Genomic DNA, 22,418 nt, shown 5'->3' on the forward strand with positions numbered 1-22,418 from the left:
GAAAACGCATCGCTGCCGGTGTTTTATAGTGAGTACTGTGGGGATCGCGACTTTCACGCGAACCCCTTTCTGGCTAAACAGACTTCAGGCTTAACTTATTGGAGCGAGTTATTAGCAGAGGCGAACTTTCCTGAGAGTGCGGCGAATTATTTATTGCTGCTGCGTTTTGAATTTGTTAAGCGCCGAGTTTGCAGAAATCGTGTATATGGCAGGACATCGCTGCCAGTTAACACGTGGTCTCCGACTTTTTGTCGGGACGTTGTTGATTATGGAAATGAGGATTTCCGTGTTTGCATCCACCCGAGGCCAGGGAGCCCGCGCCGTTGTGTCAGCCCGAAGTGAGTGTGTACGGAAGCTGCAATTTGGGTCCGAGTTTTCTTTTATGTTTTGTCGACTCCGGGAGTCGAGGCTCTGAGAGCCGTGTGGCCGGGCCACGTGTGCCGCAAAAGGCTACCTGGTATTGCAGCCTGCCACGGGCGCTCCGATACCGCTGATGCGGTAGGCGCCGTTCGCTCATAAGCTGCTTGTGTTGCAGCCTCACGGCTGCACGTACGGGGACGTTCAGGGTTTCTTTCGTTTGGTCTGTTTTATTTTGGTGTTTTTTTGGATGCGGGTCGTTTGCCGAAGTGGGTGACCCGAAGGCTTTCGCAGCCGGTCCTCCCAGAAGAAGGCACAACCTTGGTAACAATGCGAGGGCTCACGGAGCGCTCCCCCTCTAGGGTGCCTCGATGAGCGGGCGCGCATCGAGGCACCCTATCCCCCTCTTTTGTTGATCGCCTCGCGCGAGAGAAAGGAATCTCTCCCGCCTCAGGAAAGACTGTTGCTTTGACCTCTCGCTGCTTGAAAAACTGCTTTCCGCAGCGTAGCTGTTTTTGTTGTCGCGCCACGCGGGCGACGGGTCTGAAGGGGGTCCTCATCCCTCTTCCACTGACGGGGAGAATTACGTGAGGCAAACTTTGCGCCCGCTGATTGTAACGTCGCAGGAGCCCTCTTGTTCGGCTCGAGAGACCAAGCTTTGTTCACGTAAACTAAGCGCCAGTGTGTTGAAACGTATTTCAGCATTTTTAACCAAGCGGCGTTCATGTGTGTGAACATAAGGCTGTCGTTGGGAGCAAATACTGTTTCTGCGTTCATGTGTATGAATGAAGTGTTACTGATGCGAGCAAATACTGCTTTCGCATTTGTGTGGTTAAGCATCGCGCCGGGCGGTCGATGCGACCGTGTGTGTTCTTTGTGCCCTGTACCGTATAGGGTTAGAACAGGTTCTAGCTCTGTTGACATTTCCAGAGCGGTTGCATTGCTGACAAACTTAGCAGCTGTACCGTCAGAGTGTGTCACGTTGTTGATGCAATCGAGTTGGTATTCTCCCTACCCTGCACGCTGCAGCGTTAGGACACTTTGGCGTGCTTTGTTGACGTTAACAAGCAGGTAGTTATGCCGATGCCATGGCAATTGTGATATTCGACATCGAACCACGTGATGAATGGGATTAAAGGGCTACTGCAGCCTGTTTTTCCTGCCCTATACATTGTAGGGTTTGGACTATTTATTGGGCTTTGTTGACATTAACAGAGCGATGCCAATGCTGACAACTCGGCAGTTGTCGTTAGGATCGCGCAACAAAGGCGGTGCGATCGGAGAGCTATTTTTCTGCCGTACAATGAAGGTGCGGGGAGTTTCTTTGTGCAGCTAAGCCACCCCGGCTTGGACCACATGACGGAGCGTGTTTATGCTGCTGTCTACTGTTCCGAGCGAGCTACCGAGCCTGCTGAAGCGGTGCGGTGCGGCATGCCGCCACCACCCTGGCTGAGAGAATCGGCAGTCTCTGGTCGCTCGGCGGCCACGGGCCATCACGGATGTGCCGCCACTTGAGCAACGCTTGCTTGGGTTGCCGGGTGCGATTCTTCCCGGAGCTACCTGCCTGCAGACATCAGCGGGCGACGACCGGGCCTGCTGGTACACTACCAGCGGTGGCATTGGACGAGTGGAAGCCGGCGTAGGCAACACGATGCAGTGACTAACGATTTAATCGACGAACGAACTTTCCGTCGCCTCTAGTTCTGTAGTCAGCTCACACCGGCGTACGCAAGGAATTTAGGAGGGAGGGATGTGGGGATCGCGACTTTCACGCGAACCCCTTTCTGGCTAGCTTCCCATCGCGGCCGGCGAGCACAACGCGCCTCGCTCACGCGACAGGAACCATACGGGAGGGCGCCAGCGACCGGACGGTTTGTTGTCGCCCTGGTGGAGGCGTTGACCCTTTTCCCCTCTGCCTTACCCTAGAACCAGTTCTTCCTCGATACTAGCGCCACCACAAGGCGAGGTGTGGTGGGTTGTCGGATGACGTGAGGACGCTCTCTTGTCTTGGGGATCCGGCAGCGCGCGGAAATATCGGCGCGCTGGTCCTGACCTGGGTAACGCGCCACAATGGGACGCGTCCGAGCGAGCTGGGAGAATGCAACCGCGCCCGCAATCCGCAGTGCTCCGCTGCTCCGGTATGCCATCGGTCAGTCGAACCATCTCGATCTCTAGCGTTGTTTAATGTCTCGCTCCCAGTGAGACGGTTATGGCCTACGATTAGTCTGTATGCAGTATATTTGATTTGTACTTTGCAATAAATGCTGTCATTGATGTTTTGCCCTCGCCGCCTCCTGCCTTTGTCTGTCTCCGCAAAGAACGCACCCGTCCGCAGCCGGCGCTCGCAAGGCATGTTTGCTGAGCGCGGATGGCTGCGGGGTGGGAAATCTTTAGTGTGGGAAATGTAAAAACCCCACAGTACATATCGGTCCGTGATCGCTTGCACAGTGCATTAAGTATTGTGGATTGAGCCCGTCAGCAGTGACATGCAACGCCGAGCCCAGAAACCGGATAGTGGTGCTAACGGGACTCATGCAGCTATTGGCGGAACGAAAACGCAATGAACAGCTGTGCGCCAAGGCTAATGCAGACGAAAAACTCGCACAGCGCGCGCTAAGGCGGGTAACCTCCGCTTTGTTTGCCGGCCCAGCAGCGCAGGAATGCAGCGCTTATTACGGTCAAAGAAGGCGTGGAAGCCAAGGAGATGGACACAGCGAGGAGGGACACAGCCATCGCGCTGATACGGGCCGCGCATGCTCACATTCTACCTATCTCAAACCAGGCGTTATCACTATGTGTCTCCCGCGCAGTCCGGAGCACGCCGCTTGCGCGTTATAGACAAGCCTTTTGCCGACTGTACTGTATGTGCTGTATGTATAAAAAGAAATGTGGTGTATGTGTACACGATTTTATTGAGTTCAGCTTGCACAAATAACTTCTCAGGTCTCAAACATAACCTGATGAAGAATGAGAGGGCACGGCTGTCATTGTCGAATTTGTCTTTGTTTCGTTGCCGGAATTGCAACACAGAATATCTTCTATGGTGTTAAGTACATGATGCATAGGGGCTGGTGGCATTATCATGTCCCCATTATTTTCGATGAAAATAAGAATGCTGGTGACTTCAACGAGAATGATCATTAGCCGAAACTTTCATAATCAGTTACAGCATTACTGGCACCTAGCTCTGGTAGTGCAACTTCATCATCGTTTGTGTTGTTGTGAGCACGCTGAAATGGAAGCGTGGAAATTAAACAAAGTTGGTCACCGGTTTGACGTTGGCATAAATAGGAAGGCTGTGCTACGCGTATCGGACTGCGAGGCGGATGGTTTATTATTCCTCAGTTCTGACGGATGTATACAGCTGAAGGATGTCTCCAGGTGGTCCTGGCTGAACCGTTACGCACAGAAGTAACTGTCGAAAATAAAAAATTCAGAGTTTAATTAATTGTTGGCTATCTTAATGACTGCTACATGCAACACATATTAAGTCTGAATACCCTACACTGGCGAATTATGACTGTACCATGCTAAGCAATTCGATTCACCTTCTATAGTTATTATTTGGCACCTGTTTCAACATTACCCACTGTGATATAACTGATAAGGCGCATTAACTAATTTATAGGTACACTCAAATTCATTTACTTGTGAAGGGAGGCATATATCTTTGGTCGGCTTCGCCTTGCACAAATACACGACAGGGCCATCGCGACTTCAGAATGCGCGTATGTACGTTAGCACAAGAGGCTTCGAAGGCGGTTTCTCTAGACAGACTGAATCTTCTGGCCAAAACCGCAGGCATTTCAGGCAAAACCGGGCGTGAACGGAAGCGGCCATTTCCCTTCATTAGCGAAGGCACACGGGGAAGGACAGAATATTTTTAAACCCCCAACGAGACTAGTGCCCAGACATTTTTACTCCTCTGCCTCCTCCTCTGTGCGGGTATACACGTGGGCCATATAAGAGTAGAAGTACAAGTAGATGAAAAAAAAATGTAACTTCGCTGATCCATCGGGCATCGGTAATGTGTCATGCAGATCCTCAATAGGAGTAAATACGCGGTGCACTATATCTTTAAAAATTTTTGATTGCGCGTTTTAGTGATCGAAGGAGGATGCATCAATCGAAACTTGTATCTTCCTGCTTCGCCTTGTCCTCCTCTAGAAAACCATCTTATTGTGCAAATAAAAATATTTTTATTATTACTATTATTTGCGCTTGTTTCATTTCTCACTCAAACAAAACAGCGTTTAGTGAGAGTATAACAGCACACGTAAACAAGAACCTAGTTTTACGCTAGACATCGTAAAATCTTTCGGACGCTTGTTTGTTTTTATTTACGAATCACATACACTCAAAGGGAGCCGATCTGCCCAGCAACGTCTCACGTAACATGACATTACCGGCTGACGGCGAGTTCATATCGGCAGTAGCCACTCCCAGGCACGTAGGGAATTGTATCTCTGAAGATAGACGGCGGCGGTTTTATTCGTATCGTCCTCAGTGTGCGGGCTGCAGCAAGGTCGCACGGGGGTAGATAAGATAGTTTCAGCAAGCGTCGAAATGAAACAGTAGACGACACCATGGTATGCTAGTGTGAAGATTTATAAATTACTTCCACATGACTGACACTCCTCACAAAATACCGGAACTGAATTTCGCGCCTCGGATCCCATTTGTTTTCGCTTAATATTTCATTAATTTTTTGTTCATCAAACAAGAATGCGTTGAAAAAACTTATAAGATTGTACAATAACTAGTAAATGTACGCCTACCCTACTGAAAAAAATCAAACGATATATGAACGATAACTCGTATACGAGATTATGGGATCGTAAGGTGAATGATATCATAGGCTTCAACGATATCATTGAGATATCGTAGTAGCACATCGTAGTAGCTCATCGTATACGTTGGATCATACAAGTCGGATCGTTGCAAGCGATGTCGTTCGAGTTTATCGTAGAGATTTTGCTGGGTGGGGTGAGCGACAATATGTATTCGATGTGTGCGTGTAATACAAGCGTTAAATGCGCAGGTGTTGATATTGTGCTGTGAATGTGCTTAGATCCTTGCACAGTAGAATACGCAAAAGCATACTTGGAAGCTGCTGCCTTTTCCCTTTTATTTCATGTCCCGCAGCAGGTTGGCCACATATCCGTTAAATGCTTTCAGCCGCTTCTCCGTGGTAGCTTCACTGTTCCGGTGTTTCATGAAGTAACCATGGGCACCTGCACAAAATGGAAAAAGAGAGGGAGCAGAGAACATGTGTTTAGAGGGTGCACGTGAACCTTTTGGGTGTGTCTGACCCATTAATCAAGCGATATTACATACATGCTCAGTTAGTTGTACCACCTGTGAAGACTTTCCATGGTCAAATGAGGCTACTCTTCACAACTGCAGAAGCTGTGCTTGCTCACAATGCTATGACTATGACCACCAAACATCGTTGGCCCACACTTAAATGCAAGATTCGTCACATGTGGAGATGTGTCCCTTATTATTGTGCTAGCGCAGTGGAGAAAGGTGTGGGGAGGGGCACCTAAGAAAAGCCATGTTTCCCTTAAGCTTCATGAGCTTGAGCTCACAGCATGGCTGCAGGCTGATGCTAAGGTCCGAGGCGCAAGCCTATACCAGCACATCTTATATTGAGCACGGACCACCACTTGGACATGGCACTTGCCTCACGAGTTTATGTGGATGCTATGTTGTGAGAACAGTGCATTCGCAATACTGTTTATTTTGCCCCTATCCCTGATCTTTAATAATGTGCAAGAATTCGCAACTACAATATAACAATTGAATCAAATAATGCAATATTTCATTTCAACTCAAACCGAATAAGACCTGGTGTTTATTGCGCTGTTACATTTCATCAAGAATTTGTACCAACTCACCCAAATTTCCATTTTGTTCGAACTTCAACGCACACCGCACTGCGTGGGGAGATGGCCGGATGGACGCTCGCGGTGAGCATCTGTTGGACGCCATGCTGCGCCTCAACCTGTCTGCGCTGAACACTGGTGAGAGCACTTTCCGGCGTGGCAATTCCGCAGCCACCGCCATTGATCTCACCCTAGTGTCAGCCGGGGTTGAGGCCACCTGGAGGAGGGAGCCCAGCACGTGGGGCTCCGACCACTACCCACTGCACATCGCACCACCCGACAGGACAACCAAGCGAGCCGCACTGCACCACGTCACCCACTGGGACCGGTTCCGGCGCTGCCTCGCCGAGCAGGACCTGGGGGAAGGAGCCGAGCTGTTCCGGGGCCTGGTTTGCTGCGCCAGGCAATCCACACAGAGCTGCACAGTAGCCGAGGGGGCCACCACGCCGGACCTGAAGCTGCTGCAGCTGCGGGCGGTGCGCAACCGCGCGGAGAGGAAGGCTCAGTGCTCGGGGGAGCGGGCGGACTGGACGGCGTACCGGCGAGTGGATGCGGCGTGCCGCCGTCACGCCAATCGCCTGAGCCGGCAGCGCTGGGTCGAGCTTTGCGTCAGCTCGGAGGCCGACCCACGCTGCCGCCGCCTCTGGGGCATCTTCAACTCCATCCTGAAACCCCAGAGAAACCGCAACCCCCTGGCTGCCATGGCCATCCGCAAGCAGGCCAGCTTTGCGGAGTTGGCTGACCTCTTCGCTGCACAATTCCTGCCGCCACACCAGGCGGAATCAGGGCCCGCTGCTGCTGTTGCTGGGACGGGGGAGGTGCACCACCCCCTAAACAACGCCCCCATCACAGAGACTGAGCTCCGCAGTGCCCTCCGCAGCTGCAAGCGTAAGTCGGCGCCAGGAGCGGACGGCCTCACCTACCAGATGATGCGCAATCTGGATGAGGTGGGGTTCGGCCGACTCCTGGCCGCCTACAACGTCATATGGGACACGGGCCAACTGCCACCTGAGTGGCTGCTGGCCATCTTGCGGCCCATACCAAAGCCAGGCAAGGGCCTTGTGGCTGCAAGCTGCTCGAACGGGTGGCACTGCGGAGGATGGAGGCCATCGCTGTGGAGGAAGAGGCCATCCCCGAGCAGCTGACGGGCTTCCGGAGGCACCGAGCAGCCACCGACTCCATCGCCGACGTCGTGGAGGCCCTGGAACACGCCAGGGCCACCAAGCAGGTGGCGGCCCTGGTGCTGCTGGACGTGAAGGGCGCCTTCGACAACCTGCAGCGTCATGCCATCTCCCTGGCCATGGAGGAGGCTGGCATTGCGGGCAAGCTGCGGGGCTTCGTCGAGGCGTTCCTGACGGGCCGCACAGCGCAGGTGCAGGTGGGGGACGCCCTGTCGGCTCCCCGGTGGGTGAACGTGGGCACCCCACAGGGCTCCGTCATCAGCCCCTTCCTCTTCAACCTGGTGATGGCAGCCCTGCCAGGCTGCCTGCCCAGAGGAGGGGGCCACCGAGTGTACATTTCGGTGTACGCCGACGACATCGCCCTGTGGGTGCTGGGGCCGAAGGTTCAGGGCCGAGCCATTGTACAGCAACTGCAGGCGGCCATGGAGGCAGTTCGTGCCAAGCTGGCAGGCGTCGGCCTACAGCTGTCGGCGACAAAGACCGACACCATGCTGGTGCATCCGGATGCCACCGCCCGTGGATGGACCCGGCGCTTCACCATCGATGGCGAGGAGCTCCAGTGGAGGACCAGGGTGCGGTACCTGGGGCTCACCCTGGAGCACCGACTGAACTTCCGGCAGGCGGCCAAGGAGCTCCGAGCCAGGGCGCAGCTGGCCACCACAGCAGTGCGCAAGATGGTGGCCCGGGACAGCGGCTGCTCGCAGCGGACGGCCCTCCGGCTGTACAGTGCCTCGGCGGTGGGTCTCCTTATGTACGCGCTCCCACTGGTGACCCTGCGGAAACCCACCTGGCGGCAGCTGGAGGGAGACCACCGCAAGGGGGTCCCGCGCTTGCCTCGGCCTGCCCCAGAGCTCGCCGTGCGAGAAGACGCTGGCCGAGGCGGGGGCGTGGACCCTAGAGATGACAGCTGACTTGCGGGCACTTGGCCAGATTGACCGGCTGAGACGCGCCGAGGGGGGCGGTCCGCTGCTGCGGCGGCTGAAGAGCCACCACCACTCGCGCATGGGGCGCATGCTGATGCTCTACGAGGAGGTGGTGGGCCCCGTGGACGCGGGACCTCGTGGCCCCGCTCCTGCTCTGGCAGCTGACGTGCGGCTGGACCTTCCGGGGCTGCACAGCAAGCGGCGGACACCCCACTGCGGGCAACTGCAGCTGGCCCGGGGTGTCGTCTGGGGCGACCTAGACGGCCACGCCCTAGTATACACAGATGGCTCGGTGCGGGAGCAGCAGGGGTCAGCCGCAGCGGCCGCCGTGCTGGGAGAGGCCACCCGACAGGCGCGGCTGTCCTATGCCTCTTCCTCGGCCACGGCTGAGCTGGTGGGGGTCGGACTGGGCCTGGACCTGCTGCTGGAAATGGAGCCCTTGCCCGAGCGCTGCGCCCTGCTGTGCGACTCCCGAGTGGCCCTGGTGCGTCTTCAGGACGGAGACTCGCACTCCCTGTTGGTGCGTGGCATCCGGGAGAAGGCGGCACAGCTGGCGGACCGGGGCACTCAACTGTGCCTGCAGTGGGTCCCCGCCCACATTGGTCTGGATGGCAACGAGCGGGCGGACGAGCTGGCCGCCGGGGCACACGCGCTGCCTCCGTCGGACATGGTGGCTCAGGCGGCAGCGGACGACGCCCGCCTGCTCATCGAGCGACACATCCGGACCAAGCATCCGGACCCGCGGCTGCGTGTCGGAGGGGGCCTACCGCCTGTGCGGGCCTCACGCCTGCCTCGACGACTGCGCTCGGCCATCCTGCGCCTCCGAGTGGGGGACGTGTGGACGGCGGAGCGGAAGCACCGTCTGGGGCGGGCGACCAGCCCCTCCTGCACCCACTGCCGAGCGCCCGTGCAGTCCCTGCCGCACGTGCTATACGAGTGCCCCAAGTTTGCGGCAGGGCGGGCAGAGCTGCTGGTCGTGCTTCACGGAGCGCGGCCACTTGAGGATCTGCTTTGGCCCCCGGGCAGTGCTAGGGAGCGAGACAAAGTGCTCGAGGCCCTGGGTACATACCTGCGGGCCTCGGGGCTGCACAGCGCACTCCACTACAACTCTGCCTAGCTGCCCAGATTGTGGAGGAGTGCTGCTGCTGAAGCAGCTTCTGTACTTGTGTGTGTGCGTGTGTGACCCCTTTTACAAGTGTGCTGTGTCCTTTGTAGATTCATGTGTTGTCTATATCTGTAGTGTTTCTCTGTAATGTTAATTTTCCCAGTGTGTAACCCTTTTTTTTCTCTTCTGTGTTTTATATTTACCCTTATTCCCCTTTTTCCTTTTTTTCTCTTTTGTGTTTTATATTTACCCTTGCGTGAGTTACATGCATTGTAATGTCAACCTTCTCCCCTATCCTCCTATTCCTATGTATTCTTTTCTCCCTATCCTCCCCCTTCCCCCCTACACCAGCAGGCGTTCCGGTGTCCGCCCCCTAGGCGAGACAAATTACGCCTGTTGGTGGCTTTTCCTTTTCCTAAGTACAATAAATACATACATACATACATAAAACCATTTGAAAATTACGAGCGAGGTCTCTCCACTTGGGCTTTCCTGCACTGCTTGAGTGACAAACAGTGAAACGCTGATGGAGCATTTGATAACTACCTCTGATCTCCTTAGTATTATTGGGCCAGATCTGCCCCTCTGGCCATAACGCAATTCATGAAAACAGCAACAGTGAAATAATGGGGGGCAAAACCAACATGAATCAGAGGCAAGGGCCCGATATATGAGCCTAATGTCTGCAGCAACTTCTCGCTGGAATAAGTTGAACGAGTATTTGATGACACTAGATGGTGGCTGAAACAAACCATTGCAGTCTCGAAGACATCAAATAACTTTGCATTTAAAATAAGCATCTATTGCGGGGAATTCGTCACAGCTCTCAAAAATAAACGAATTGCATCGCATATTACCCTCCTTCTCATGAAAATTTGGATCGTGTTAAAGCTTACATTGATAGCTAAATGTATTGTTGTTCTAGGACACCTGCTTCAAGTGTTTGTGGCAAGAGCCGAAGGACTGTATGGAGAATGTTTTATGACCTGAAACGTGCACCAGTTGTTGCATCTCGAAAACTGTGTGGAAAATTTAGGACCGTTATCGGCTTTCTCCGTCTTTCCCTTTGAGACGGGAAATAGAAGAATTACAAAAATGGTGAAGGCAACAAAAGGAGCTCCTTATCAAATTGTGGAAAGAGTTGTTCATCAAGAGCTAGAGGTTATGCTTCATTCATCACCTCTAGCCTCAAATGTGCAGCTCTTCTGTGAGCAACAATTACGTAATGCTCTTACCACGAAGAAACACACAACGCAAATGGGTAAGTGCAAACAAACAACTATTTATTCTTTGGAATGCCTCCAACAGCTTTACAGAAAAGAGAAGAAACAAACACTAAAAAAAAGGGCTAAAGGGGGGGGGGGGGAGGGGGAGATTTAAGGCGAGAAATGAAACAACGAAATACAGAAATTTTGACTCTGAATTATTCAAGTTGAATGCGCAGAAGCCTAATCATCAGAATTTTCTGCGCACACCCGGATTTACAGGGGCCAGGGTGCATCTTTTAAAAGGACAGTTTTGCAATAACCTTAAGACTATGACGCGTGCTCACGTATTCTCCGAATGTGCCTGATTCCATGAAACAGGACTTCACAATTTTCCTTTTCTGCAGCTTGGGTGATCTGAACAAAACCTCGGTATAATAAAGCCTTCTATCCAAACACTTTGCAGTGTGCGGCCAAGTTTCCAGGCCCGCTCGTCCGCTCACCTGTGTAGCGGGTGCTCCCTGAGCCTGGTGTTTACGCACCTGCCTGGGTGTCCCATCCAGCTTCTTTTGCAGTTCAAGGGGATGCGGTAGACAGCGCCGACCGAGCACTCAACAAATTTTGTTGTCTGCTTTGTGTCAAACTGGTATTTTCACGCCGTGTTTCCATCCTGATTAACCCTCTTACAAAGCCCTTTAATTTGATGGGGGCTGAGAAAACGACTCCAGCTTCTCGCTTCGCTTCTAGCTTCTTTATGTTGTTTATGTACAGGCTAACTTTCTTTCTCTGCTGTTCTTTGGGCCCTTGCTTGGCTTTACCCCCTTTAGCACTTCTAGGCAGTGGACACAAGAACTTGCGTGGGAAACCCACTAGACCTTAAGCGTGCCCACTGTTACAGTTACAGGACTTTTTTTAGGGCTTGGAGGAAACAGCCTGCAGCAATGCTTCTCTGTACAGCTTCGGATGTCCAGAGTTAAAGGGAAGCGCAGGTACCCCCCTTCCCCCCCCCCCCGCTTCGATAAGACCCGCACATGTTGGATGCTCCAAAATGGATTTGAATGTCTAAATACCGCAGCCTATCGCAGGTGTCTCATGTTTGAACTGTAACCCCTCAAATGCAGTGTGAAAGTGCTCAAGTATGGCAAAAAGCTAGTAAAGAGAAGCATTGTTGCAGGCTGTTTCCTCCAAGCCCTAAAAAAAGTCCTGTAACTGTAACAGTGGGCACGCTTAAGGTCTAGTGGGTTTCCCACGCAAGTTCTTGTGTCCACTGCCTAGAAGTGCTAAAGGTGGTAAAGCCAAGCAAGGGCCCAAAGAACAGCAGAGAAAGAAAGTTAGCCTGTACATACACAAGATAAAGAAGCTAAAAGCGAAGCGAGAAGCTGGAGTCGTTTTCTCAGCCCCCATCAAATTAAAGGGCTTTGTAAGAGGGTTAATCAAGATGGAAACACGGCGTGAAAATATCAGTTTGACACAAAGCAGAAAACAAAATTTGTTGAATGTTCAATCGGCGCTGTCTACCACATCCCCTTGAACTGCAAAAGAAGCTGGATGGGACACCCAGGCAGGTGCATAAACACCAGGCTCAGGGAGCACCCGCTACACAGGTGAGCGGACGAGCGGGCCTGGAAACTTGGCCGCACACTGCAAAGTGTGTGGATAGAAGGCTTTATTTGGGCAGACCGAGGTTTTGTTCAGATTAGCCAAGCTGCAGAAAAGGAAAATTGTGAAGTCCTGTTTCATGGGATCAGGCACATTCGGAGAATACGTGAGCACGCGTCATAGTCTTAAGGTTGTTGCAAAACTGTCCTTTTAAAAGATGCACCCTGGCCCCTGTAAATCCGGGTGTGCGCAGAAAATTCTGATGATTAGGCTTCTGCGCATTCAACTTGAATAGTTCAGAGTCAAAATTTCTGTATTTCGTTGTTTCATTTCTCGCCTTAAATCTCCCCCTCCCCCCCCCACCCTTTTTTTAGTGTTTGTTTCTTCTCTTTTCTGTAAAGCTGTTGGAGGCGTTCCAAAGAACAAATAGTTGCTTGTTTGCACTTACCCATTTGCGTTGTGTGTTTCTTTGTCTCCATCCTTGTATCGTAAGCCTAAGCAGCGCATTAATCTAACCCAAGCGTGATATGAACAACTAGCCCAGAGAAGTGCTTTAATCAGTTTGAAAGCATTGATGGTGGTTGTCGAAAGAGATTGTGTGATAAATTGCAACATCGTCTGTGAAGAGATGTGCACGGGAAGATATGCAACATGGTAGATGATAAAAATAGATTTAAAACGTAGAGGACCAAGCACACTGCCTTGGACGACACCAAATTAATGGGGGCAAAATAAGTAGAGGTATTAGCAGACGTTAACTTGAAGGGGCATTAAATAGGCTTCCAAAGGTAGTGGTTTCAAATACAAAATTGCTAGACAACATGTTCACGACAACGTATACCAAATATAATACCTCTGCGTAAAGCGAATGCTGCACAAAAGTGCAAGAAAGGTCTTCGCTTCTTTCCTTGTTTACCTGCCAATCCTTGTCGCCATTCTCACACACTCTGACGTAACTTTGCGACTCTGACGCAACCTTCATGGCAAAGCTGGTGCTGAACACTACAGCGTTGCTTTTGGCGGGTTTCCTAAAATCTGCAGTTAATCAGCGTTCCCAGCTGCGGTGGAAATGCGGGTGCATGGTTCGGCGGTTCTGCCGAACGGAACTACAGCACAGCTATCTTTGGAAAAACAAATGTCGATCGTCGCCATCCGTTACACCAGCTTAGCTGAGTTTGTGGATATAGTGCATTGTTTGCAAAGTATGAATAACACCGAAAAACACAGAGAGTCTCTGCAGGTGGAATCGCCGCTACAAGCGTGACCGCGGCAAGCATCTGCCTGCACGGTCGACAAGGACCCCGCTGTGCAGTGTATACGCGATATGGCATGAACCGCAGCAGTTAAAACTTGTCCCTGCCCGCCAGAGGGGGACTATTGCTGGAAATCAGTTTACAAATGCATGAAAGGGGGAAATAGTGCAGTGAAAGATCGCGCTGGTAATTGTCATCAGCTCAGCTTCGTAAAGTGGTGACTGAATAACTGCGGCGATGCTAAGCCTTTTCTGCGCAAGCTAGAGGGACCTGCTCGCTGCAACAGCGCCACCTGCAAGAAATGCTAGCGAACCGCCAATCGTAGGTGGAAATCTTCAATTACAGTCACCAGCGAACATGTTGTGTTTGGGACCCCCCTATCTGGCCGTCAAACACTCATTTCCCCCATTCTACAACTGACGTACCGACGCAACCACGGCAGTGCGAGCGGCCCGCCTGCTTACTGCCCCACTCAGCTCAGCGCAGCCAGCAGTGGGCAGAGCATACACGTCGCCTGCTAAAAAAGAAAAGCGTGACAAGCAGAGTCAATGGCTGTGTGTACCTCGAAACTGTAAGGTCTCTAGGTGGTCTTGTGCATGTTAGTGATGTCATAGCATTCACACCGATTAAGAGGTGCGAGGACAGGGTGAAAGCTCCAGGCCTTATTGCCAACCCTTTTTATTGAACAATAACTTAGCTATACTTAACACTTTTAAACCATTTTTTGCGGGATACTGTTCCTTCAGCGAACAGCACGTAAAATCGCTACATTTGGAACCCTGTTTAGGGCCCCTTTAATTCAACAAGGAAGAAAATCCGTGATCCAAATGAGGATATAGGGTGAAGTCTGAGAAGTAGTCTGCGGTGTGTAATGCGATCAAATGCGTTAGAAAAATTGAGATAAACTGCAGGAGTGTGTAAACCTGCGTCAATGGATGAATGTAGACCCTGAAGAATCCCAGAAAGTTGCGCTTTACGAGAGTAACCCTTGTGAGTTTCTCTTAACCCCATGCTGATATTCAAATATGATGATGTAATTTTATAAGTACTTAGTGACTTGAGAGAGAATGAAATGTTCCACAACCTTGCATATGGTGCTTGTTAGGGAAATTGGCCTGTAGTTTAATGGTGAAGCACGGTACCCAGATGGAAAGGTTTGTACTACCTCGGCTATCCACCCATCACTGAGAATAGCACCTGTCGAGAGACTGAAAATAGCGCCATCAGAATTCTACAGTGTGGATTATACTTTTCAGTACACTGTAAATAATACCAGTAGGATCTGAAGTAGGTGGAATTTTAAGCTTACCTAAAATAGAAAGTAGTTCCACGTCAGTTTCTATGGTTAGTTCTTCAAGCCTTATAGAAAGATTTTATGATGATGATGGTGTTTAGGTTTTAATGGCGCAAGGCAAACTAAGGGCAAAGAGCGCCAAACAAAAGTCGTGTTATGAGAGCGACATAAAAGTAAAAGTAAAACATTTCAGTAAAAATAAACAAAGTACGACACAACATAATTAAGATGACTGGTGTGAAGGGCCAGGTTGTCAAGATGCATGATAAGAAATGAGATGTAAAAATTTTACGTCGGTAAGAAACTCGAAAACACGTTTGAGTGAAAACATGGGCTTGTCTCCTAAGAAGTATGACGGGTATTGTGGAATATGTCGTGTGTATAGTTGTTGGAAGTGTTTGCATTGTGTTATGTCAAGTGCCTTGCATTGAATGAGTATGTGGATTACGGAAAGGCCCTCTCCACACCTGCTGCATATGTATAGAAACATTTTAAAAGGATTGCCGGGCTTGATTCCATGCGAATGAACCCTTTAAAACAAAGTTCGGTTTCTCTTCCTGCGCCTCCAGATTCTCTTGAATATCCCCACTAACCAATAACATGCTTAAAATGCACAGCACTGCTTCACGAAAATTTTTCCAATAACCAGAGGCTAGAACACTGCTAACAGGTATACATCATGACAATGGAAGTTTGCACAACGTGCAATAACTAACCTGCAAGTACATAATCGATGGGTGCGCTGAATGGCAGCAGTGCCTGGGGCCGAGGAAATGACGTGCGTTTGAAGGGGTGTGCCGAGTGACTTGGTGCCAGGTGACAGACAAAGGAATGGCTTTTCCTGGTGGCGAAGCATACAGAGCACCAAGGGAAGGCCGGCCGCAGCTTAGGTCCAGCAGGTGGTTGGCCAGGGTAGGCCCTGGCAAAGCCTTGGGAACTGGACTGACAGGCAGCCGACCCAGGACAGCCAGCAGCAGCACCTGAAGGTACACGATCTGTGAGTGCACAGACAGTAGTTGAAATACAAGAGAAGGCCACGCAAAGATCAAATGCTTACATCAAGTGGATTTGTAATAGCTTAAGGACATTCACCATCAAGGCAATAATAAGAACATTCCAGCAACATCCAAAGTGAAATTTAGGTCACATTAAGGATGTGTTTATTAGACACGCCAGTAATGCGATTGGGGTATTCATGATATACCCAAAGCTTACCGCTACGCTAATTTGCATTGAACGCATGCTAGCAGCTTATCTGGGTCCATAGCTTTCAATAGGGACTAGTGTGTGCTTGTTGAGGATCCTCTATTGCATTGCCTAGCTTGTCTTTGCAAGTTCGATTCTCCCATATAAATCGAGTTGAGAGTGCGGGCCTACAGTTTCCTTGTTAGTCTCTGTATGGTCTTCAATTTCGGGATATTAGGATGTTGACACCTTGCTTAACTTTCATCACTAATTTACAACAATGGAGATGCCTCTGATATCGAGCCCCACAGTTCCCGCGAGCTGCTCCTACGGAATCAAGGGCCCGCTTTTTCGTATGTACACTACTTCCAGGGCATCTCCTGTCCACGTTACTTCATCGTATACCGCAGGCATTCACGAATGTGTACTGATCACAGCGTTGTGCCGCTCACGCGAAATTTCGACGGGATCTGCAGTCGCGAAGGCAGATTTTGGTAGACACATAACGCAAAACCGCATAGGTGTTAAAGAACCTCGCGTGATGTGATCATGTCAAATAATTAGCAGCCCTCTACTACAGCGCGAGCGTCGTAGTTAAGGTCTAGCTTACGCGTAATTTGATGCTGACTGCCGCGGAAACCGTGGACAGGTAAATCCAGGTCGCCCAGAAAGTACGCAAGTCCCCTAGGATTTCAGAGAAAATGAGATGGGGGTTTAGTGAACCGCTGACCCATAAACACCAGAACCCGTTCCAAACAAGTACAGATTTATAAAACATGCCTACTTACCCTAGCAGGAACGATGTTTCCTACGTAAAATCCTTCTTCACTGTCCTCTTCACTTTGCGAACACCAATACACTTTGTTCGGAAGCAATGCCATCCACTTTTGACGCGCAGTCTTTTGAGGCGGGCGGCGATGATCGTTCTTCCAGTGCCCATGTTTTCAACACATGCGTAGGGTGTAAGGACTGACATCGCGCAATAAAACTTCTATAAGTTTGATTTCAGCTCGAAATCTGCAGATAAAACTGATGCAAACAGCACAGCACAAACGCGGGATCCTCACAAACGCACACACAATGTGAGACATAGTTGCCAGGCTGCAATAGCAGCACCTCTATGTTTGACGAAAGTCGTGCTAGTACGAGAATATTGGCAATAATCTTTTCGTTTCTGAAAGCTATAACAAGTTTACATCTTCAAATTGAGGTTTTCATACGCAGAAGTACATAGTAATGAAAAACTCTGACACATTTACATTGATGTTAAAGTAGTTTCGATAGTTTTGACGGCCTTTATTCCGGTCAATTCTCAGCGGTTTCTTTTCCTTTTTTAGAGAAAGAGACGGAACAAATCGCCAACGTTGCCGTGATTGGAAGCAGGAAACAAGCGCTTACCCTTGTAAAAAAAAGCTATTAAATTCCTCACGGACAAAAAAAAAATCTTCGCCGAGATTCGAACTTGCGACTATCAAAACGCTAGTCGAGCATTCTACCACTGCACTATCCTAGCAAGAGATTTTGGTGGGCTAAGAATGTAGTATAATTACCAAAGTGTCAATGGATATTGTTGCTTGTGTCTTGTTTTGACCGTAGTTTAGACATTTCGGCAGTTATAGCGCTTGCTTCTCTCGCACCGATCTTGCTGACAAGGCCAACTACGCTAGTGTTACAAGCGATATAGCCAAAGCTCCCTTATTTGACCCAACAAAGCTATCTCAGATCATCCCCGATCTCTTCCATGCAAGCGACGGTAGCCACGAATGAAGTGAAATACGCCGCTAGTTTGGTAACGCTTGTTTGTCACGCACCGATCTTGCAGACAAGCCACATCACGCTAATACGACAATTAATGACAGCAAACCTGTTGTGTAAAACGACTGCTGACAGCAGCGAAAACCTCTGAAGTAGTTAGAGTACGTGGGCATAGCTCAAGGCGCAACATGAGAAAGCAACCCAAGCGACGAACGACGCGAAAACCGTGATGGGTACAGCAAACAGGTACAGTGTGCGGTAGCGACGAGCGAAAAGAATATTACAGGCCGCTCCCAGCGGCCCGTGTGAAAATAGAAGATAGAATCCCTGCCTACACGCCCTAAAATACATCTGCACAGCCGATTGAGTTTGTCGCTAAAGAAAAGCAACCAAGGCTGCAGCAATAAACTGTGCTTGCCTTGGTGTGAGCCAAAGCATGTCTTGACATCGTTGTTTGGTAGGGCTTCTGACTGTTTCTTAAAAAAGGAAAAATACAGTGTGGACAGGCAGCTAGGGCACAAATGTGTACGTCTAGCGTCTGTCATGCACTGTTTTGGAGGATACGGCGCAACGTGCTGTTATACAGAAACAAATACTTCACAGTGAACAGTTTGGCTGTACATGGTACATTAAACTGAAAAAAAAATGCTAAAGCCCCAGCTTGTTATAGCGTGTCCCATCAGCAGCTGTTTTCAAATACTCTAATACCCCTGACACACGGGCTCCTAAAAGGCCTTTTCAGAGAAGGACTGCTACCGAAACGGCATTCGCCTCGGTGACACACGACAAAGGAGAATCTCCTTCACGGAAGCGGGCATTTCCCGTAAGGGGTGTTCGCCCATCTCCTTTTCCGGACGAAAAGGAGCAGCTAGCGGCGCAGCCTCGTAAGCAGGCGCTAGCAAATCATAAGCTTCTCAGAACTTAGTGAGACCAAATGCGATTTCATAATACTTTCATAAATTTTTAAAACTGCAATGAAATAAATTTCACCAAACAAGCCCAATCGTAATGTATTTTTGTAAACATCTCCCCGCTGTTGCCTGATTAGGCACGGGACATAGGCGAAAAAAAAACACTCTGTCGTTGCTGTTTAATACAAATATGTGAAATTACCCATTTACTTTTTCTAGACAACAATAAAACGCACAGTTCCTCTCTAAAATAATTAAAAAGGTCTATTAGCCGCACTTTAATTTTGTTATTGTGCATGCTTTTTCAACAGAACTGCTAGCGCCACTTTTTTGGTGTGTCAGTTACAGCAACTACATAAAGGAGATCGGGGGTTGCTGTGTGTCAGGAGTGCCACTCCTTTCCACAAAATGTCCTTTGACGTGGCGAAAGGGGTTTAGTTTAAAGGAGATCTAGCGTTGCCGTGTGTCACAGGTATAATTCCTATTGGAGCATTGTAAAGTTTAAACAGGGATTTCTTCAATGCCCCCTCCCCACTCAAAATCCCCCCAACACCCCATGAGGAGAATTTGGACAACCCCCCAAAAGCGAAATTCTGGATGAACCCTTGTTTGTGCTCAACTTGTGCATCTTCCAGTAAGATCCTTACAAACATTCCCTGAAGGAACAAGGGGTGTCAATTTCACTGAAAATGATAAATGGTGCTTTTTAGTTTTGGTCGGTTGTCAACATATAACGTCCTCAATAAGCACGCACCGGGGTTGCCCCCAAAACCGGTGCAACGCGCAGTGCCAGGTGACAATGTGCACCCGGCATGGAGCGTTGATCGAGGATAAACTGAGCAATTCTACCCAAGCACCATCTCTTAAGCTAAGAAAGCAACGCATAAAAATGTTCACAAGTGGCAATACAGCAGCATAACGTGACACAGCGCTACTAGAAAGTGATATTTATTGAAGGGCAATGATTATGTGTACATTAAACCCATATCCGTCACACATGCGCAACAATGCACTTTCACCACTTCAACTAAACAGCTACATACAAGCTGATTCTCATCTTCGTTAAAGCCATGATACGAGTGCCTGTTTCTGTCCACCCTTCCGCTTGATGGTCTAGGCACCGCAGTGACTACATGTTCATGAAAATTCAATCGAACGAAGCGGATGCAAATCTCCAACTGGCTGGCAATTCATGCAGCCTTCTTTGCAGTACACGAAGTTCATGTCTTCATTTACAATCTCTGGCCGTTGGTGCCTCCGTGCGGAGCCCGTCGCATCATTGCCCAATGATTTCGCAAGCAAGTCATCCTTGTCAGCAACAACATACAGCTCTGTCCACCTTCACACAAGTGCACCGATGCGCCATCACCACCGTCGCTGCAGCAGACGGTGGAGGAAGCCGCTTCTCCAGCGTTGTTCGCAATGTATCTTGTGATTGCACCCCGGAGCCCCGTCGACTCCCTCAGTGTGTGGCGGGGCAGCCAAAAACTGCCCCGCGACGGTGTGGCCCGGTTTATGGAGGACAGATGGTGCGCACCAGCGCAGTTGATCAAGGATGAAGAGGCGCACCGGTGCGCCCCGGTGTGACTGGTGCAGTTTATCGAAGATGCTATTAGTAGAAATCACTGAGTTTTTACGTGTCATATTTAAATGTCACCTAATAATGCTGTCAGTTCACTTTGCAACAGGGTTGAAGAGCTGTGTGTTTAGATCGCCCAGTCCAATTTAGGGTTATTGCTTTTTTTGTTACTGCAGGCCCTTAAATGGGCCTGCAGTATTCTGTGAATAAGTAAATAAATAAATAAATAAAAGACATTGTACACAGAAATTACTTTCAAGAGATACGACAGAAAAAAAGAGGTGTGGGGACTCGACGGCGCCATTCACCAGAAATCTGTATGCAGCTGTCAACGGGTACAGCAATACCGCAAAAGAGAACGTAACTAAGAAACACATCCACCTTTCTGTCTAGCCATGCACACCACCGGGTTGACAAACGCTCTGTGCGAACAAAACTATGAAAATGACTATGACTAAGAGATGCAACAGGAAAAAAATAGAATGGGGGTGGGGGAGGTTGTACCGTGCCATTTACAAGCAGGCTGTACCAGTTGCTGACAAGCACAGATGAACACATGGCCAAGAACAAAAAACAAGAGGGCAATAGGAACTTAAGCACTGCAATTTACTACAAAGCCCGCATTGCGAAGAGCCAACAAGGTTATCCATGAAGATGAAAAAGTGCGGTTGCTCAGTATCTTTAATTTTTGTTAATATAGCAAAAAAATGCTGTATTCAATGACCCTACTTTGCACATAGTCAATTCTCATTGTTGCAAACTTGACAGGACATTGGAAGTTTGTTGAATGGGCAGAAATCATCATAAATATCACTCTGGCAAAGACAAAAGTGCACGTTATGTTTGGACATGGATTTTAATGACATTTTTTAGCATTTTGAAGGCTAAACTACACAAAACAAACTGAAAACAGAGGTGAAAAGTCCACAACTAGTTAATTCGTCTTCTACTGCTGACCAGAACTTTCAGGGCCTATATAACAAGATTGGTCATTTTCAACAAATTGGGTCACGTCAAAAATGACAGTTTTGAAAATGACCAAACTTAATACGGTCTTTGAATACTGAGTAGGGCTAACAACAATGCTCTACACTAACGTTTTGCTTTATTTCGAACGTTGGTTTAGTAGCAAAACAGTCTTTTTTGAGGTCTTGACATTCTTAAATTAAATTTTCAACTGTTTAGTGATATTTGGACACATATTTTTAGCAGGTGGTAATGAAGAAGCAGATATTTTCTAGTGTGGACAAGTGCAATTTATGAATTAACTGAATGACCGAGTTTGAATTATGCACCCGTAGAAACATTACAGAACAACAGGTTAAAGAATTTGAATTTTGTGTAAGTAAACTTGAGAGTGCAAAGTGTCAGCGTTTGTACTGTACTTTATTTTGTACTGTACCTTGTACTTTTTTCCAGTGCTGACAAGGCAGAATATATGTTGTCTGCAATATGTTACAGAAACCACAGGGCACAATGGGCTAATTTGTGCGATATGTCACACGTCGTAAGACTACCTTGAAGACATACTGCAGAAATTCTACGACTCATCGTTGAAATCTTCATATCATGAAGATGTTGTCGATCTTTTCTTGAGATGTCGTTCCGCTCTATGCGATAACAGACCTTTATGATATCGTAGCACATCGACATGTCGAAGAAGGCCTTCCGATGTCAAAGACATGTCGTTGAAGTCATTGCGACATCGGACCTTTACGATGTCAGAGGACAACGATAAGTCATTGAAATCCTTACGATGTCAATGACATGTCATAAAGCTTCTTCGACATCGTATTGAAATCTCTGCGATATCGAAGGCATGTCGTTGAAATGTTTATGATATCATTCATGTCGTATGCATATCGTTGCCATATTTTCAGTAGGGTACGTTTAATTTAGGGCCCTGAACTTGTGCCTGATTTGCGAAAAATGGTTAACCGTATCTTCAACTATTGATCTGGCAACGACAGCGTGGCATCATGGCGGCACCCGTGTTTAGACACTTTTCAGAGCCAGCTTTACCCGCCTGGAGTGCAGAGTATGCTAGCACCACCTGGGAGGTTTGACGGTATGCAAGGCGGCAGAGCCGTGGCCTCCGCGATCGGCTACCGGCGGCGCAGCAAATCGCGGAGGCCACGGCAGAGCCGAACGGCGCAGTGGAAGTTATTTAGTATACGCGCCGT

At 49.2% G+C, this 22,418-nt stretch overlaps 1 protein-coding gene across 3 annotated transcripts; it reads right to left on the bottom strand.

Annotated features, from left to right (window-relative positions):
- Positions 1 to 5,460: 5,460 nt before the first annotated feature.
- Positions 5,461 to 16,940, bottom strand: LOC144167828 (uncharacterized). 3 transcript variants are annotated; one of them, XR_013322137.1, is made up of 4 exons: positions 16,779 to 16,940; positions 16,601 to 16,674; positions 15,522 to 15,785; positions 5,461 to 5,591 (listed from the first exon to the last, which is right to left on the bottom strand). XR_013322137.1 is itself a non-coding variant. In XM_077696988.1 (3 exons), exons 1-3 carry the CDS (start codon positions 16,869 to 16,871, stop codon positions 5,571 to 5,573), a joined length of 378 nt encoding a protein of 125 aa, XP_077553114.1. In that variant the 5' UTR covers positions 16,872 to 16,940; the 3' UTR covers positions 5,461 to 5,570. The 3 variants fall into 3 exon arrangements, 1 of the variants encoding a protein (XP_077553114.1); XR_013322136.1 differs by having other exon boundaries at positions 15,522 to 15,800; XM_077696988.1 differs by lacking the exon at positions 16,601 to 16,674.
- Positions 16,941 to 22,418: the final 5,478 nt, after the last annotated feature.

The sequence above is a fragment of the Haemaphysalis longicornis genome, unplaced genomic scaffold (genome assembly GCF_048455015.1).
Source record: "Haemaphysalis longicornis isolate Haplotype H1 unplaced genomic scaffold, Haemaphysalis longicornis Haplotype H1 scaffold_2, whole genome shotgun sequence".
Classification (NCBI taxonomy): domain Eukaryota; kingdom Metazoa; phylum Arthropoda; class Arachnida; order Ixodida; family Ixodidae; genus Haemaphysalis; species Haemaphysalis longicornis.

Excerpts from the sequence above, each read along its gene's own strand:
- LOC144167828 (XM_077696988.1), bottom strand. The coding sequence starts at position 16,871 with ATGGCATTGCTTCCGAACAAAGTGTATTGGTGTTCGCAAAGTGAAGAG. Across the intron at positions 15,786-16,778 it reads GAAACATCGTTCCTGCTAGG|GTGCTGCTGCTGGCTGTCCT; the intron begins GTAAGTAGGCAT and ends GTGTACCTTCAG. Across the intron at positions 5,592-15,521 it reads CATCGATTATGTACTTGCAG|GTGCCCATGGTTACTTCATG; the intron begins GTTAGTTATTGC and ends CATTTTGTGCAG.